Source organism: Pan paniscus, chromosome 18 (assembly GCF_029289425.2).
Source record: "Pan paniscus chromosome 18, NHGRI_mPanPan1-v2.0_pri, whole genome shotgun sequence".
NCBI lineage: Eukaryota > Metazoa > Chordata > Mammalia > Primates > Hominidae > Pan > Pan paniscus.
In genome coordinates, this window is record NC_073267.2 from 17,505,136 (window position 1) to 17,520,262 (window position 15,127).

Below are 15,127 nucleotides of genomic sequence, written 5' to 3' on the forward strand. Positions count from 1 at the left end.
GACACCGTCAAGCAGATGAATAAATACAAAGTTGTCCTGTCATCTCAAGACAAGGACAAGTCTTTGGTCACCGTGGAGACAGATGCTCATGGATCATTTTGTTTTAAAGCAAAACCAGGGACTTACAAAGTGCAGGTGTGTTGCATTGTTTTAAATTTAAAATGTTTTGAGAAAAAGCAGTGATTTTTAGAAGGGTTATTAGGTTGAATGGGGTTAGAGAAGGAGCATTCCAGTTTCCAACTTCTTGTTTCTAAGTCTTTACAATCCTGCACCAGTAGAGGAGAGTCAGATAGGCATCCAGCTAAAAAATAATGCCATCTGCCTCTCTTTTTTCCAGTCTTGATGTTTATTAGTATCAGGCTGCCAGTCACTCCTCTACCTTCAGGCTTCTGGCTGCTGTAGAATGTCGATGAGTCCAAGAGGACACCAAAAATGAACTCTACTAATGGCAGCTCAAAAATGGCCATAGTGCGTGGCTTCTGGGACCCCAGGCCAAAATGGAGCTTCCCATTTCCTGCTTTGCCTTGACTTCAAGATGGCTAGGCAGGGACCACGCGACTTATCCATTCAAGCAGGCCGAGAACGGGGAGACGGTCTGGCCTGTGGTCTCATCACCATGGTGAAGGCCCAAGCCACAGCTGGCCCAAGCAAGCAAGAGACAGGACAGAGCAGAGGTCAGCCCACCATGCCTTTCAGTGCAGTGGCCCTGCCCTTGGGGAGAGACTGTTTCCGTGGGCTCTCACCCATCAAATCAGCAGCTGCCCTTCCTCCCTGTGGAAGAGCAAATAACACAAAGGGAGAGGGCCGAGAAGGTTCCCTGTTAGACTCTGCTCTCCTCTAGGGCAAAGTGGGGTCCCTCCCTCTGTGGGAAACAGGGTAGGAGATTGCGTTCTCCCTGCTTCCACAGAACAGCGTGGTGTGTGGGTTGACAGCTGCCTTTATTAGATGGTAGCTGGCTTCTTGCAAAGACGTCCACATTGACAAGTCTTTGGAAGCCCTTTCGGAAGCATGATGGACTTCTCCAAGGAAGGGCAGTGTCGTCTTTACTAGGGATGAAAGAGTTGACCGCTGCTACCTTCACCTGTTCCTCCTCTTAGCCCATGAAAGGCACACAGAACAATAGGAGGAAGAAAATGACTTAATTCCACCAAAGTGTCATCCACATAGTGTTGACAGGTTCAGAGCTTATGCTACAAGTGATCTGAAGCCTGGAAAAGTGACTGGGATGTAGTATGGTTTCTAGTATGTAAGTGAGGCGTGTCCGCGTTGCGTGCCTGTGGGGAATTAGGCCAGATAGACTTTTGTTCATACACATGGGTCTGTTGAGGCTAATTTTTCATCTGGGTAGAACTGTGTTTACTTCACACAAGTTATTCGTGGATTTGATGTGATTGTAAATTCGGCCTGGAAACGAACCTTTGGCCTTCAAAATCTCTTTAGCCTTGGTCCCAGATGAATGTTCTAGCGCCCTGTAGGTCAGGGGGAAGATCTCCCCGAATGCAGCCTCTAACGCTCCATCCACGTTTCCGCAGGTGATGGTTCCTGAGGCAGAAACCAGAGCAGGGCTGACGTTGAAACCCCAGACATTTCCTCTTACTGTGACCGACAGGCCGGTGATGGATGTGGCCTTTGTACAGTTCTTGGCATCAGTTTCTGGGAAAGTCTCTTGTTTGGGTAAGATATCACTGGAAAGTAAGAACACTTAGTTTCAAAGAAGTCAGCCGGTAGGAGTGGGATTTGGGAAACTTTTCCTTTTGCCTTTGTTGTTTGCTACTGATCACCTGCGTGCGAGGGAGGCTTCTTGGAGTCAAGTGGGTGCATGTTAGCTTGAAAGAAGCACTCCGTCCGCCTCCGGCCCCTGCCTCTTAGGAGCTCAGCGGTAGCAAGAAGCTATTACATAGGGTTAGGATTCGAACCTGTGCTGAAGCCTTATGAGGGGTCACATGGGGCCCTCCCTTCTTTTCCCTGCAGACACCTGCGGTGACTTGCTGGTGACTCTACAGTCCCTGAGCCGCCAGGGTGAGAAGCGGAGCCTCCAGCTCTCCGGCAAGGTCAACGCCATGACTTTCACCTTTGACAACGTGCTCCCTGGAAAATACAAAAGTAAGAATTGGAATGCAACATCCTGTGGCCCTCACACACTTCTTGTCTTTGTAAACTTTCTAAAACTCAGGTCTCAAATTGTATCACGACCATGTACCTTTCCTTGCTTTAAGTTGTCTTTGCCTCATGACCTTGATGGCATTATTTAGCGTTGGACAAGCATGGAGGAGTCCAGGCCCTGAGCTGACCGCCACCTTGTCAGCACAGCCCACTGGCTGCTTCTGTTAAGGGAGGGTGCCCCGACGTATGGCATTTTATTTCTAAAGGCCAGAAAAAGGAGTGTGAAATAGTTCCACTGATGTGTTCTACTAACTTAGCAGTACTGGTGCTGAGTACTGGCCATGGCAAGGTACTTGACCTCCCCGAAACTCAGTTTTCCCATCTGTAAAATAGACGTAATAGACCCTTTCTGCAGAATATAAGACTAAAAGAAGTAAAGTTTATAAAGCCCGTTGTGCAGAGAGCCAGCTAAGTAGCTGGTGCCCACAAATGTTACTTCCCTTTTCCTTGCCCTTCTTAAGAAGCCACTTCTTGCCTGTATTTCTGCTTTTTCAGAAATCAGCTTGGGGCTGCTGGCAGTGGATAGCTTATAAAACAGACTGCTTTTCTGGAATTATATTAATATTTTCTGTTATGGCAGGGCTTGGCAGACTACAAAAACTGCCTTTTTTATAAGCATAGTTTCCTTAGAATACAGCCTTGCCCATTTGTTTATGGATTCTCTATGGCTGCTCGTGTGTAACAGTGGCCAAGTCGAGTGGTTGAGGCTGACAAAGCATGTGGCCTGCAAAACTGAAAAGAGTTGCAGAAAAAGTTTGTGGATCCCTGAATACCTTACTTGCAGCCTGATCTTACAGGCCCCATTAGATTTCTTTCTTGATGTAATGGACATTGGTTCGAGTTTTTCTTTCTTTTTTTTTTGAAATTTAGCCTCGCTCTGTCACCCAGGCCGGAGTGTGGTGGCGTGACCTTGGCTCACTGCAACCTCTCCGCCTTCTGGGTGCAGGAGATTCTCTTGCCTCAGCTTCCCGAGTAGCTGGGATTACAGGCATGCACCACCATGCCTGGATAACTTCTGTATTTTTAGTAGAGATGGGGTTTTGCTATGTTGGTCAGACTGGTCTTGAACTCCTGGCTTCAAGCCATCCAACTGCCTCGGCCTCCCAGAGTGCTGGGATTATAGGCGTGAGCCACCACGCTCGACTCCAGGTTTTCTTTAGCAGTAATTTATTCCAAATACTGCTAGTTATAAATATATGTATGTGTATATTTCTATCTTTATGTCTACATACACACCTGCTTTTTAAAATTAGTTAATTCATGATCATTGTTTCTGGTGGCGTGCTCCACGCCCACGTGTCCGTTTTTGGTGTTTCCTTTTGCAGTAAGCATCATGCATGAGGATTGGTGCTGGAAGAACAAGAGCCTGGAGGTGGAAGTGCTGGAGGATGAGGTGTCTGCAGTTGAGTTCAGGCAGACGGGCTACATGCTGAGATGTTCCCTGTCTCACGCCATCACTCTGGTATGTACGGCTTATGGAGTCTCTTATTTGGAAAAACGCTGGCCTTGTGGATGTCAAGAAAGACTAACATCCCAGGCATATTGTAAACGTAGGCAAGTCAGATTTCCTTTTCTGCCTCTCCACTCGCCCACCTGTTACGCAACGCATAATCAGGAAGCATTTATACTCTCTCAGTGGAAGGACCCCTGTATTTAGGAGGTTTCCTTGTCCTGGCCGTACGCTAAATCTGACTGGTGATTCGGGGTGGCCTTTGGTACAGTGCAGAGCACACTGGCTTTATATTATTAGGAATAATAGCTTTGGGTAAATTCATTTGCTGCTTCTCAGCCTCAGTTTTCACCGCAAATTGAGATCTTAATACCTACTTCTCAGGGTTATGGCAGGGCTTAAGTGAACCCTCTTCGGTATCAAAGTGTCCTTGGTGTACACCGCTCTGTACTGCCAAGTGAGTTTCTCTGATATATATATATATAAATTTTTTTTTTTTTTTTTTTTTTTTGAGATGGAGTCTTGCTCTGTTGCCCAGGCTGGAGTGCAGTGGCACAATCTCGACTCACTGAAACCTCCGCCTCCTGGGTTCAAGCGATTCTCCTGCCTCAGCCTCCCGAGTAGCTGGGACTAGAGGTGCGTGCCACCATGCCCAGCTAATTTTTTTTTTTTTTTTTTTGTATTTTTGTTAGAGACAGAGTTCCACCATGTTGGCCAGACTGGTCTTAAAACTCCTGACCTCAGGGGATCCACCCGCGTTGGCCTCGCAGAGTGCTAGGATTACAGGCATGAGCCATTGTGCCCCACCTTCTCTGGTGTATTTATTCCAGCACGGGAAGAAGCTGTAAACAGGATCTTAGCTTCTTGTTGACTGTGGTCTCTGTGGCCTGAAAGGCAGTGTGAAATGGGTTTCAGGAGCACCTCTGTAGATCCCTTCGTGAATTTCTATAATGTTTTGATGTTGAGCGGCGGCAGATGTCGTCGTCAGGTCTTAGTTTCTCTGTAGAGAAACTAGAAGAATTGGAACTGGTGTTTCATGTGCCAGCTTACTCCCCTAACTGCTTAATTACAAAAGCTCGACAGGTCGATTTGTTATAGGAGATCGATTAATATCCAGTTCATAATAAGTGATAGATATTTAGGAAACCTTTCCCTTCCAGCAGTGGAGTGGATTTCCAGCTCTCTTGTAATAAGATCCTTTTTTTTTTTTTTTTTTTTTTTGACACTTCTTAACCCCTTCTTTATCTCCTCCCACTGTCCCCTCACTCGCCGGGCCCCAGCCACAGTGGTCCTCTGCAGTCCCACACCAAGCTCACTCCCTCCTCGGGGCCTTTGCACATACTCTCCCCTCTGCCTGGAGTGCTGTGTCTTCTCCAGAAACACTTCTCCCTCTCCTCTTCCCCTCCCCTCCCCTCTTCCCCTCCCCTCCTCTTCCCTCCCCTCTTCCCCTCTCCTCCTCTTCCCTCCCCTCTTCCCCTTTCCTCTTCCCCTCCCCTCCTCATCCCTCCCCTCTTTCCCCTCTTCCCCTCCCCTCCTCTTCCCTCTCCTTTCTCCCCCTTCTCTCCCCTCCCTTCTCCTCTCCCCCTTCTCTCCCCTCCCCTCTCCTCTCCCCCTTCTCTCCCCTCCCCTCTCCTCTCCCCGTTCTCTCCCCTCCCCTCTCCTCTCCCCCTTCTCTCCCCTCCCCTCTCCTCTCCCCCTTCTCTCCCCTCCCCTCTCCTCTCCCCGTTCTCTCCCCTCCCCTCTCCTCTCCCCCTTCTCTCCCCTCCCCTCTCCTCTCCCCCTTCCCTCTCCTCTCCTCCTTCTCTCTCCCTTCCCTCTCCTCTCCCCCTTCTCTCCCCTTCCCTCTCCTCTCCCCCCTTTTCTCCACTCCCCTCTCCTCTCTCCCCTCTCCCCTCCTCCTCCTCTCTTTTGAAGAGGTGCCTTGTGTGGTCGGTGCGCTGCATCACGTGGTCCCCAGGTGGAGGCCCTGGGTCATGCAGAGCCACAGAAAATGCTTAGTGAGGAGGCTGTGGGGGTCCAGTCAAGTGGGCTCTCCAGCTGCAGGGCTGGGGGTGTGAGCCAGGTGAGGACCTGTGTAGAGAGGAGGGCGTGTGCAAGGAGTGGGGCCAGGAGCGGGACTGGACACTGCTGGCTCCACACAGGGGCCCAGCAGGGAGCTCGTATGCCGCTCGTGCCTGAAGCAGACGCTGCACAAGCTGGAGGCCATGATGCGCATCCTGCAGGCAGAGACCACCACGGGCACCGTGATGCCCACTGCCATCGGAGACAGCATCCTCAACATCACAGGTGCCACGGCCTGTGCCCCATGCCACCCGTCTGCCCCACGTGGCCCGTCCGCCCCATGCTGCCCTTTCCTCTGCCTCCCTCCTCCCCACAACCGCCTCACCTTTGCCCCATCCCATCTTTGTCCCCCTTCCCTCCCCCCAATTCCCATCCTCATCCCCCTCCCCCATTCCCATCCTCATCCCCCTCCCCCATTCCCATCCTTATCCCCCTCCCCCAATTCCCATCCTTATACCCCTCCCCCAATTCCCATTCTCCCCCCCCTCCCCTATTACCTTTTCTCCATCTCTCTCCCCTTTTCTCCATTTCCCCCCCATCCTCCCCGTCCTTTTGTCCATTCCCCTCATCTTTCTTATCCCCCTTATTCTCCTTCCCCTCCCTTATTCCCCTTCCCCTCCCTTATCCCCCTTCCCCTCCCTTTCCCCTGCTCCTCCTCTTCTCCCGTTTCTCTTTTCTCTACCCTTTCCTTCCTTTTTCCTCCCTCTCCCCATCATCCCCCTCATCTTCATCCTCATCCCCATCCCCTTCCCCCTCCCCCTCCACCACTCTCTCTCCAGCTTCCCCCTTCCTTCTGCCTGTGCCTCGCTCTCTGCCCCCTCAGGTTCCCCCTTTCTCTCAGCCCCCACCCTCCGGCTCCCCCTTTTTGCCTGCCCCCACCCTCCCTCTGCCTCCCTGTCTCTGCACTGACCTCACGCCTGTCTGCAGGAGACCTCATCCACCTGGCCAGCTCAGATGTGCGGGCACCACAGCCCTCAGAGCTGGGAGCCGAGTCACCATCGCGGATGGTGGCGTCCCAGGCCTACAACCTGACCTCTGCTCTCATGCGCATCCTCACACGCTCCCGCGTGCTCAACGAGGAGCACCTGACGCTGGCGGGCGAGGAGATCGTGGCCCAGGGCAAGCGCTCGGACCCGCGGAGCCTGCTGTGCTATGGCGGCGCCCCAGGGTCTGGCTGCCACTTCTCCATCCCCTAGGCTTTCAGCAGGGCCCTGGCCAACCTCAGTGACGTGGTGCAGCTCATCTTTCTGGTGGACTCCAATCCCTTTCCCTTTGGCTATATCAGCAACTACACCGTCTCCACCAAGGTGGCCTCGATGGCGTTCCAGACACGGGCCGGCGCCCAGATCCCCATCGAGCGGCTGGCCTCAGAGCGCGCCATCACCGTGAAGGTGCCCAACAACTCGGACTGGGCTGCCCGGGGCCACCGCAGCTCCGCCAACTCCGTTGTGGTCCAGCCCCAGGCCTCCGTCGGTGCTGTGGTCACCCTGGACAGCAGCAACCCTGCGGCCGTGCTGCATCTGCAGCTCAACTATACGCTGCTGGACGGTGCGTGCAGTGGGTGGGGCACACGCGGCCCCCTGGCCTTGTTCTTGGGGGGAAGGCCTTTCTCGTAGGGCTTCCATGGGTGTCTCTGGTGAAATTTGCTTTCTGTTTCATGGGCTGCTGGGGGCCTGGCCGGAGAGGAGCTGGGGGCCACGGAGAAGCAGGTGCCAGCTCTGGTGCAGAGGCTCCTATGGCCTTTCAGGCCCGTGGCAGAGGGTGGGCTCAGGAGGGCCATCGTGGGTGTCCCCCGGGTGGTTGAGCTTCCCGGCAGGCGTGTGACCTGCGCGTTCTGCCCCAGGCCGCTACCTGTCTGAGGAATCCGAGCCCTACCTGGTAGTCTGTCTGCACTCGGAGCCCCGGCCCAATGAGCACAACTGCTCGGCTAGCAGGAGGATCCGCCCAGAGTCACTCCAGGGTGCCGACCACCGGCCCTACACCTTCTTCATTTCCCCGGGGTGAGCTCTGCGGGCCGGCCTGGCAGGGCAGGGCAGGGCATCATGGGTCAGCATTGCCCGGGTTACTGGCCCTATGGGGACGGCAGGCAGCGAGGGGACTGGACCGGGTATGGGCTCTGGGACTCTGACATCCAACCTGGCGGAGCCTGGGCTCACGTCCACTGCCCCTTCCCTGCCCAGGAGCAGAGACCCAGTGGGGAGTTACCATCTGAACCTCTCCAGCCACTTCCGCTGGTCGGCGCTGGAGGTGTCCGTGGGCCTGTACGCGTCCCTGTGCCAGTACTTCAGCGAGGAGGACATGGTGTGGCGGACAGAGGGGCTGCTGCCACTGGAGGAGACCTCGCCCTGCCAGGCCGTCTGCCTCACCCGCCACCTCACCGCCTTCGGCGCCAGCCTCTTCGTGCCCCCAAGCCATGTCCGCTTTGTCTTTCCTGTGAGTGACCCTGTGCTCCTGGGAGCCTCTGCAGAGTTGAGGAGGGCCTGGGTGGGCTCGGCTCTATCCTGAGAAGGCACAGCTTGCACGTGACCTCCTGGGCCTGGCGGCTGTGTCCTCACAGGAGCCGACAGCGGATGTAAACTACATCGTCATGCTGACATGTGCTGTGTGCCTGGTGACCTACATGGTCATGGCCGCCATCCTGCACAAGCTGGACCAGTTGGATGCCAGCCGGGGCCGCGCCATCCCCTTCTGTAGGCAGCGGGGCCGCTTCAAGTACGAGATCCTCGTCAAGACAGGCTGGGGCCGGGGCTCAGGTGGGGCGCAGCGGGGTGGTAGGGCCTCCCCTGCTCTCACTGGCTGTGCTGGTTGCACCCTCTGGGAGTGAGTCTCGTCGCAGGCGTCAGAACAAGGCAGTTTTTGCAGTGCTGTGTGAAGGGCTGGTGTGTTCATCCTGGGAATGACCTCGTGAGCACTTACTGTCCTGAGGACTAGGACAGCTCCTAGCTGGAAGTAGGTGCCAGTCAGTCAGGGTGGGCAGCCCACGTTCTGCACAGTAGCGTGGCCCCACAAGTGACGTGAGCATCGCTACCACTGTGGGAGACCGTGCATCCACCCGTGATCCTGACTGCATAGCTCGTCTCTCAGACGGAGGCGCCAGCACCCTCCCCGTGGCTGTTTCTTCAATACCTCCATTTTCCTTTCATTGGAATTGCCCTTCTGGCATTCCCTTTTTGTTTTCGTTTTTCTTTTTTTGGAGACGGAGTCTCGCTCTGTTGCCCAGGCTAGAGTGCAATGGCGTGCTCTTGGCTCACAGGAACTTCCAGCTCCTGGGTTTAAGCGATTCCCCTTAAGCGATTCTCCTGAGTAGCTGGGAGTACAGGTGCACGCCACCACACCCAGTTAATTTTTCACCATGTCGGCCAGGCGAACTCCTGACCTCAGGTGATCCGCCTGCCTCGGCCTGCCAGAGTGCTGGGATGACAGGTGTGAGCCACCACACCTGGCCGTGTTCCCATTTTTTATTTCCGTGCTGCTTTCATCTTCATTTCCCAGTTCTTTCTTTTGATTACCTACTTTTAAAAACTGTCGGCTGGGCACGGTGGCTCACACCTGTAATCCGAGCACTTTGGGAGGCCGAGGCAGGCAAATCACGGGGTCAGGAGATCGAGACCATCCTGGCTAACGGTGAAACCCTGTCTCTACTAAAAAATACAAAAAAATTAGCCCGGCGTGGTGGCAGGCGCCTGTAGTCCCAGCTCCTCGGGAGACTGAGGCAGGAGAATGGCGTGAACCCGGGAGGCGGAGCTTGCAGTGAGCTGAGATTGCGCCACTGCACTCCAGCCTGGGTGACACAGCAAGACTCCATCTCAAAAAAAAAAAGAAAAGAAAAAAAATACTGTCACCTGGGTCTGTCACTGGGAGAGGAGGTGACACAGCTTCACGTTTTGCAGTCTGTGCATGAACTGAGGGACGGGTGTGTGGTGCGGGTCACCGGTTGTGGCGTGACTGAGGCGTGGACAGGTGTGCAGTGCAGGTCACTGGTTGTGGTGTGGACTGAGGCGTGTGCAGCCATGTTTGCATGTCACAAGTTACAGTTCTTTCCATGTAACTTAATCATGTCCTTGAGGTCCTGCTGTTTATTGGACAAATTGCAGTAACCGCAGCTCCTCGTGTATGGCAGAGCCGTGCAAAGCCGGGACTGCCTGTGTGGCTCCTTGAGTGCGCGGAGGCCAAAGCTGAGATGACTTGCCTGGGATGCCACACGTGTTGGGCAGCAGACCGAGCCTCCCACCCCTCCCTCTTGCCCTCCAGGTACCACGGCCCACGTGGGCATCATGCTGTATGGGGTGGACAGCCGGAGCAGCCACTGGCACCTGGACGGCGACAGAGCCTTCCACCGCAACAGCCTGGACATCTTCCGGATCGCCACCAGCACAGCCTGGGTAGCGTGTAGAAGATCCGAGTGTGGCACGACAACAAAGGTCTGTGCGGACCCTGCCAAGCTCTGCCCCTCTGCCCCCGCATTGGGGTGCCCTGCGAGCCTGACCTCCCTCCCGCGCCTCTGCAGGGCTCAGCCCTGCCTGGTTCCTGCACCACATCATCGTCAGGGACCTGCAGACGGCACACAGCACCTTCTTCCTGGTCAATGACTGGCTTTCGGTGGAGACGGAGGCCAACGGGGGTCTGGTGGAGAAGGAGATGCTGGCCGCGAGTAAGGCCTCGTTCCATGTTCCCACTCCGTGGGAGGTTGGGCAGGGTGGTCCTGCCCCGTGGCCTCCTGCAGTGCGGCCCTCCCTGCCTTCTAGGCGACGCAGCCCTGTTGCGCTTCCGGCGCCTGCTGGTGGCTGAGCTGCAGCGCGGCTTCTTTGACAAGCACATCTGGCTCTCCATATGGGACCGGCTGCCTCGTAGCTGTTTCACTCGCATCCAGAGGGCCACCTCCTGCGTTCTTCTCATCTGCCTCTTCCTGGGTGCCAACGCCGTGTGGTACGGGGCTGTTGGTGACTCTGCCTACAGGTGGGTGCCGTAGGGGTCGGGACAGCCTCTTCCTGCCCAGCCCTTCCTGCCCCTCAGCCTCACCTGTGTGGCCTCCTCTCCTCCACACAGCACGGGGCGTGTGTCCAGGCTGAGCCCGCTGAGCGTCGACACAGTCGCTGTTGGCCTGGTGTCCAGCGTGGTTGTCTATCCCGTCTACCTGGCCATCCTCTTTCTCTTCTGGGTGTCCCGGAGCAAGGTGGGCTGGGGCTGGGGACCCGGGAGTAGTGGGAATGGAGCCTGGGCCTTGGCACCATGCCCAGGGCCGCCACTTTCCAGTGCTGCAGCCAGAGGGAAAGGCGTCCACCAAAGGCTGCTCGGGAAGGGTCAACACACTTGAGCAGCCTTAGCTAGACTGACCAGGGAGAAAGAGAGAAGACTCAGAAGCCAGAATCGTGAAAGAACGAGGGCACTTTGCTAAGCAGACGCCACGGACAACTGCACAGCAGCACGCCAGATAACTCAGAAGAAGCAAGCACGCGGCTGTGCACGCTTCCGAAATGCACTCCAGAAGAAAATCTCAGTACATCTATAGCAAGTGAAGAGGCCAAGTTAGTCCCTTAGAAACCTCCCAGTGGCCGGGCCGGGTGTGGTGGCTCACGCCTGTAATCCCAACACTTCAGGAGGCCGAGGTGGGCGGATCTGAGTCCAGGAGTCTGAGACCAGCCTGGGCAACATAGCAAGACCCCATCTATATAAAACATTAAAAAGGGCCAGGCACGGTGGCTCACGCCTGTAATCCCAACACTTTGGGAGGCCGAGGCGGGCAGATCACTTGAGGTCAGGAGTTCGAGACCAGCCTGGCCAACACAATGAAACCCCGTCTCTACTACAAATACAAAAACTTAGCTGGGCATGGTGGCGGGTGCCTGTAGTCCCAGCTACTCGAGAGGCTGAGGCAGGAGAATGGCATGAACCCAGGAGGCGGAGCTTGCAGTGAGCCGAGATTTTGCCACTGCACTCCATCCTGGGCAACGGAGCAAGACTCTGTCTCCAAAAAAAAAAAAAAAAAAAAAATCCCACAAAGAAAAGCCCAGGCTCAGAGCCTTCACGATAGAATTTTTCTAAGCAGTTCAGGAAGAATTCACACCAATCCTTCACAGCCTCTTTCCAAGAATAGAGCAGGTGGGAACTCTTCCCATTCATACGGAAACGGTAGGCCGCACCCCTTAGAAATACACATGTGGGGTCCTCAAGAGGCTACATGCAAACTAACCCCAGCAGCACACAGAGAAGGCGCATAAGCCGCGACCAGGAGGGGTTGCTCCCGAGTCCGTGGCAGGAACCAGAGGCCACATGTGGCTGCTCGTATTTAAGTTAATTAAAATGGAACGATGGCCGGGCGTGGTGGCTCACACCTGTAATCCCAGCACTTTGGGAGGCCGAGGCGGCCAGATCACTTGAGGTCAGGAGTTCCAAGACCAGCCTGGCCAACACAGTGAAACCCCGTCTCTACTAAAAATACAAAAAATTAGCTGGGCATCGTGGCAGGCCCCTGTAATCCCAGCTACTCAGGAGGCTGAGCCAGGACAATCTCCTGAACGCGGGAGGTGGAGGTTGCAGTGAGCTGAGATTGCGCCAGTGCACTCCAGCCTGGGTGACAGAGCGAGACTCCATCTAAAAAAAAAAAAAAATGAAATTTAAAACTCTGTTCCTTAGCTGCACCAGTCTGCTGTCAAGTGTTCAGTGGCACACGTCGTGAGCGGCTGCCATCACGGACGGTGCAGATGTCCCATATATCCAGCATTCTAGAACATTCTGTCAGATGGCACCGGGCTCTGCCCTGTCTGCTGAGGAGGTGGCTTCTAATCCCTGTCCTGAGCAGGTCTGAGCTGCCGCCCGCTGACCACTGCCCTCGTCCTGCAGGTGGCTGGGAGCCCGAGCCCCACACCTGCCGGGCAGCAGGTGCTGGACATTGAAAGCTGCCTGGACTCGTCCATGCTGGACAGCTCCTTCCTCACGTTCTAAGGCCTCCACGCTGAGGTGAGGGCTCTACTGGGGGTCCTGGGCTGGGCTGGGGGTCCTGCCGCCTCGGCGCAGCTTGGACTCAAGACACCGTGCACCTCTTAGCAGGCCTTTGCTGGACAGATGAAGAGTGACTTGTTTCTGGATGATTCTAAGAGGTGGGTTCCATAGAGAAAACTCGAGCCCTGGTGCAGGTCACTGTTTCTGGGGTGCCGGGGGTGTGAGGGCTACGTGTCCTTGCTGGGTGTCTGTGGCTTCATGTGGTCACACCACCTGGGAGCAGGTTTGCTCGGAAGCCCAGGGTGTCCGAGCGTGACTGGACGGGGGTGGGGTGTGTGTGTGACACATCCCCTGGTACCTTGCTGACCCGCGCCACCTGCAGTCTGGTGTGCTGGCCCTCCAGCGAGGGAACCCAGTTGGCCGGATCTGCTCAGTGACCCGTCCATTGTGAGTAGCAATCTGCGGCACAACCCCCACTTACTGGGTCTCTCCTTTTACAACCAACACAACCGAAATCTAGGGCTGCTTTTTTTTTTTTTTTTTTTTTTTTTTTTGAGACAGAGTCTCATTCCATTCTGTCACCCAGGCTGGAGTGCAATGGTACGATCTCGGCTCACTGCAACCTCAGCCTCCCGGGTTCAAGGGATTGTCCCGCCTCAGCCTCCTGAGTAGCTGGGATTACAGGCGTGTGCCACCATGCCCGGCTAATTCTTGTATTTTTAGTAGAGACGGGGTTTTACCATGTTGGCCAGGCTAGTCTCAAAACCCGACCTCAAATGATCCACCCGCCTCAGCCTCCCAAAGTGCTGGGATTACAAGCGTGAGCCACCACGTGAGCCAGGGGAAGTTTTTAAATTTACCACTTTTTAACAATTCCATTTAGGAAAGTTCAGTTGAGCTGTTGGACTTGGACAACTTTGCACCTCTCATCTTTGTCCTTGTCATCTAGTCATCTATACCATTACCTCCTAAGCAGGGACATCATGGGTGCCATGAAGCATTCATGCGTGATGGCATTTCTTTGCCTCTCATTTCTTCGTGTGTTTGACATTTCTCCTAGCTCCAAACTGGGCCAGCTACCTTTCCTATGAAATCTAGCAGTAGCTGTGGGATAGACGTGGTTGCTCTTCTCATCTTTTTAGATTACCCATTGCTTCTCTCGAAATCCTAGTACATGATTTTTTTTTGATCCTATGTGCAGAAATCAGGAAAAAACAAATTCTACAAAGAATTTGAAAGATATTATTTCAGGCCAGGTGTGGTGGCTCATGCCTGTAATCCCAGCACTTTGGGAGGCTGAGGCAGGTGGATCACTTGAGGTCAGCAGTTCAAGACCAGATGGGCCAACATAGTGAAATCCCATCTCTACTAAAAAGACAAAAATTAGCCAGGCATGGTAGCAGGCACCTGTAATCCCAGCTACTTGGGAGGCCGAGGCACAAGAATCGCTTGAATCTGGGAGGTGGAGGTTGCCGTGAGCCACGGTAGCGCCACTGCACTTCAGCATGGTTGAGTGACACTCCGTCTCAAGAAAAAAGTCATTTCAATGACTACCTCAGGAGATTCATAGGTACCTGACCCACATCTGAGATGGGATTTGCATTGCATTTTAGCTATGATGAGAACAAATATTTAATGTCTTCGAAGATTAAAAGCATACTGTGATAATATGGAAATCTTGGTGGGAATTCAGTCATTAGTGAGAATGTTTTGCGTTAAGTTCAAACCGGCCTCAACGAAGCTGATGTGAGGGAAGGGAAAGTGAACTCTGAGTAGAGCAGGGACAGAAGAAAGATGCTCCAGTGCGGATCAGGAAGGAGCAGGGGGTGAAATGTTACAAATTCTAGAACTCAGAGAGCTGAAGGTAATTACTTCCTTTTCAGGTTGTGAAACATGTTAACCTGTGGTAAAATACTTACAAGATGATAATTACCATCTAACCGTGTTGAAGTGTGCAGTTCAGTTGTGTGAAGTATATTCATGTCATTTTTTTTTTTTTTTTTTGAGACGGAGTCTCACTCTGTCACCAGGCTGGAGTGCAGTGGTGGGATCTTGGCTCACTGCAACCTCTGCCTCCTGGGTTCAAGCAGTTCTCCTGCCTCAGCCTCCCGAGTAGCTGGGACTACAGGCGTGCGCCACCATGCTCAGCTAATTTTTGTATTTTTAGTAGAGACAGGGTTTCACCATGTTGGTCAGGCTGGTCTTGAACTCCTAACCTCGTGATCCGCCTGCCTCAGCCTCCCAAAGTGCTGGGATTACAGGCGTGAGCCACCATGCCCAGCGAAATCTAGGGCTGGAACATGGCTGCAGCATATAAATAGAATTGAATTCCATCGTTTTGTTAACCCTGTTTTTTGTTTGTTTGTAGTTGTTGCTGTTTTTGAGACACAGTCTCGCTCTGTCGCCTAGGCTGGAGTGCAGTGGTGCAATCTCGGCTCACGGCAGACTCTGCCTCCTGGGTTCAAACTATTCTCCTGCCTCAGCCTCCCAAGTAGGTGGGACTACAGGCGCCTA

General features: G+C 54.1%; 1 protein-coding gene across 2 annotated transcripts; it reads left to right on the plus strand.

Annotated features, from left to right (window-relative positions):
• The first annotated feature begins 6,662 nt into the window (after nt 1-6,662).
• Nucleotides 6,663-14,340, plus strand: LOC129394135 (polycystin-1-like). Of its 2 annotated transcripts, XM_063598410.1 has the most exons (10): nt 6,663-7,222; nt 7,518-7,674; nt 7,855-8,107; nt 8,232-8,427; nt 9,926-10,095; nt 10,182-10,325; nt 10,420-10,630; nt 10,721-10,847; nt 12,515-12,631; nt 12,719-14,340. In XM_063598410.1, exons 1-8 carry the CDS (start codon nt 6,991-6,993, stop codon nt 10,741-10,743), a joined length of 1,386 nt encoding a protein of 461 aa, XP_063454480.1. In that variant the 5' UTR covers nt 6,663-6,990; the 3' UTR covers nt 10,744-10,847; nt 12,515-12,631; nt 12,719-14,340. The 2 variants fall into 2 exon arrangements, with proteins under 2 accessions (XP_063454480.1, XP_054955371.1); XM_055099396.2 differs by lacking the exons at nt 10,182-10,325; nt 10,420-10,630; nt 10,721-10,847; nt 12,515-12,631; nt 12,719-14,340 and having other exon boundaries at nt 8,232-8,386; nt 9,926-10,094.
• The last annotated feature ends 787 nt before the right edge of the window (nt 14,341-15,127 follow it).

Coding starts and splice junctions, on each gene's coding strand:
- LOC129394135 (XM_063598410.1), top strand. CDS start 6,991: ATGGCGTTCCAGACACGGGCCGGCGCCCAGATCCCCATCGAGCGGCTG. Junction 10,096..10,181: donor AGTGTGGCACGACAACAAAG/GTCTGTGCGGAC, acceptor GCGCCTCTGCAG/GGCTCAGCCCTGCCTGGTTC. Junction 10,631..10,720: donor GTTGGTGACTCTGCCTACAG/GTGGGTGCCGTA, acceptor TCCTCCACACAG/CACGGGGCGTGTGTCCAGGC.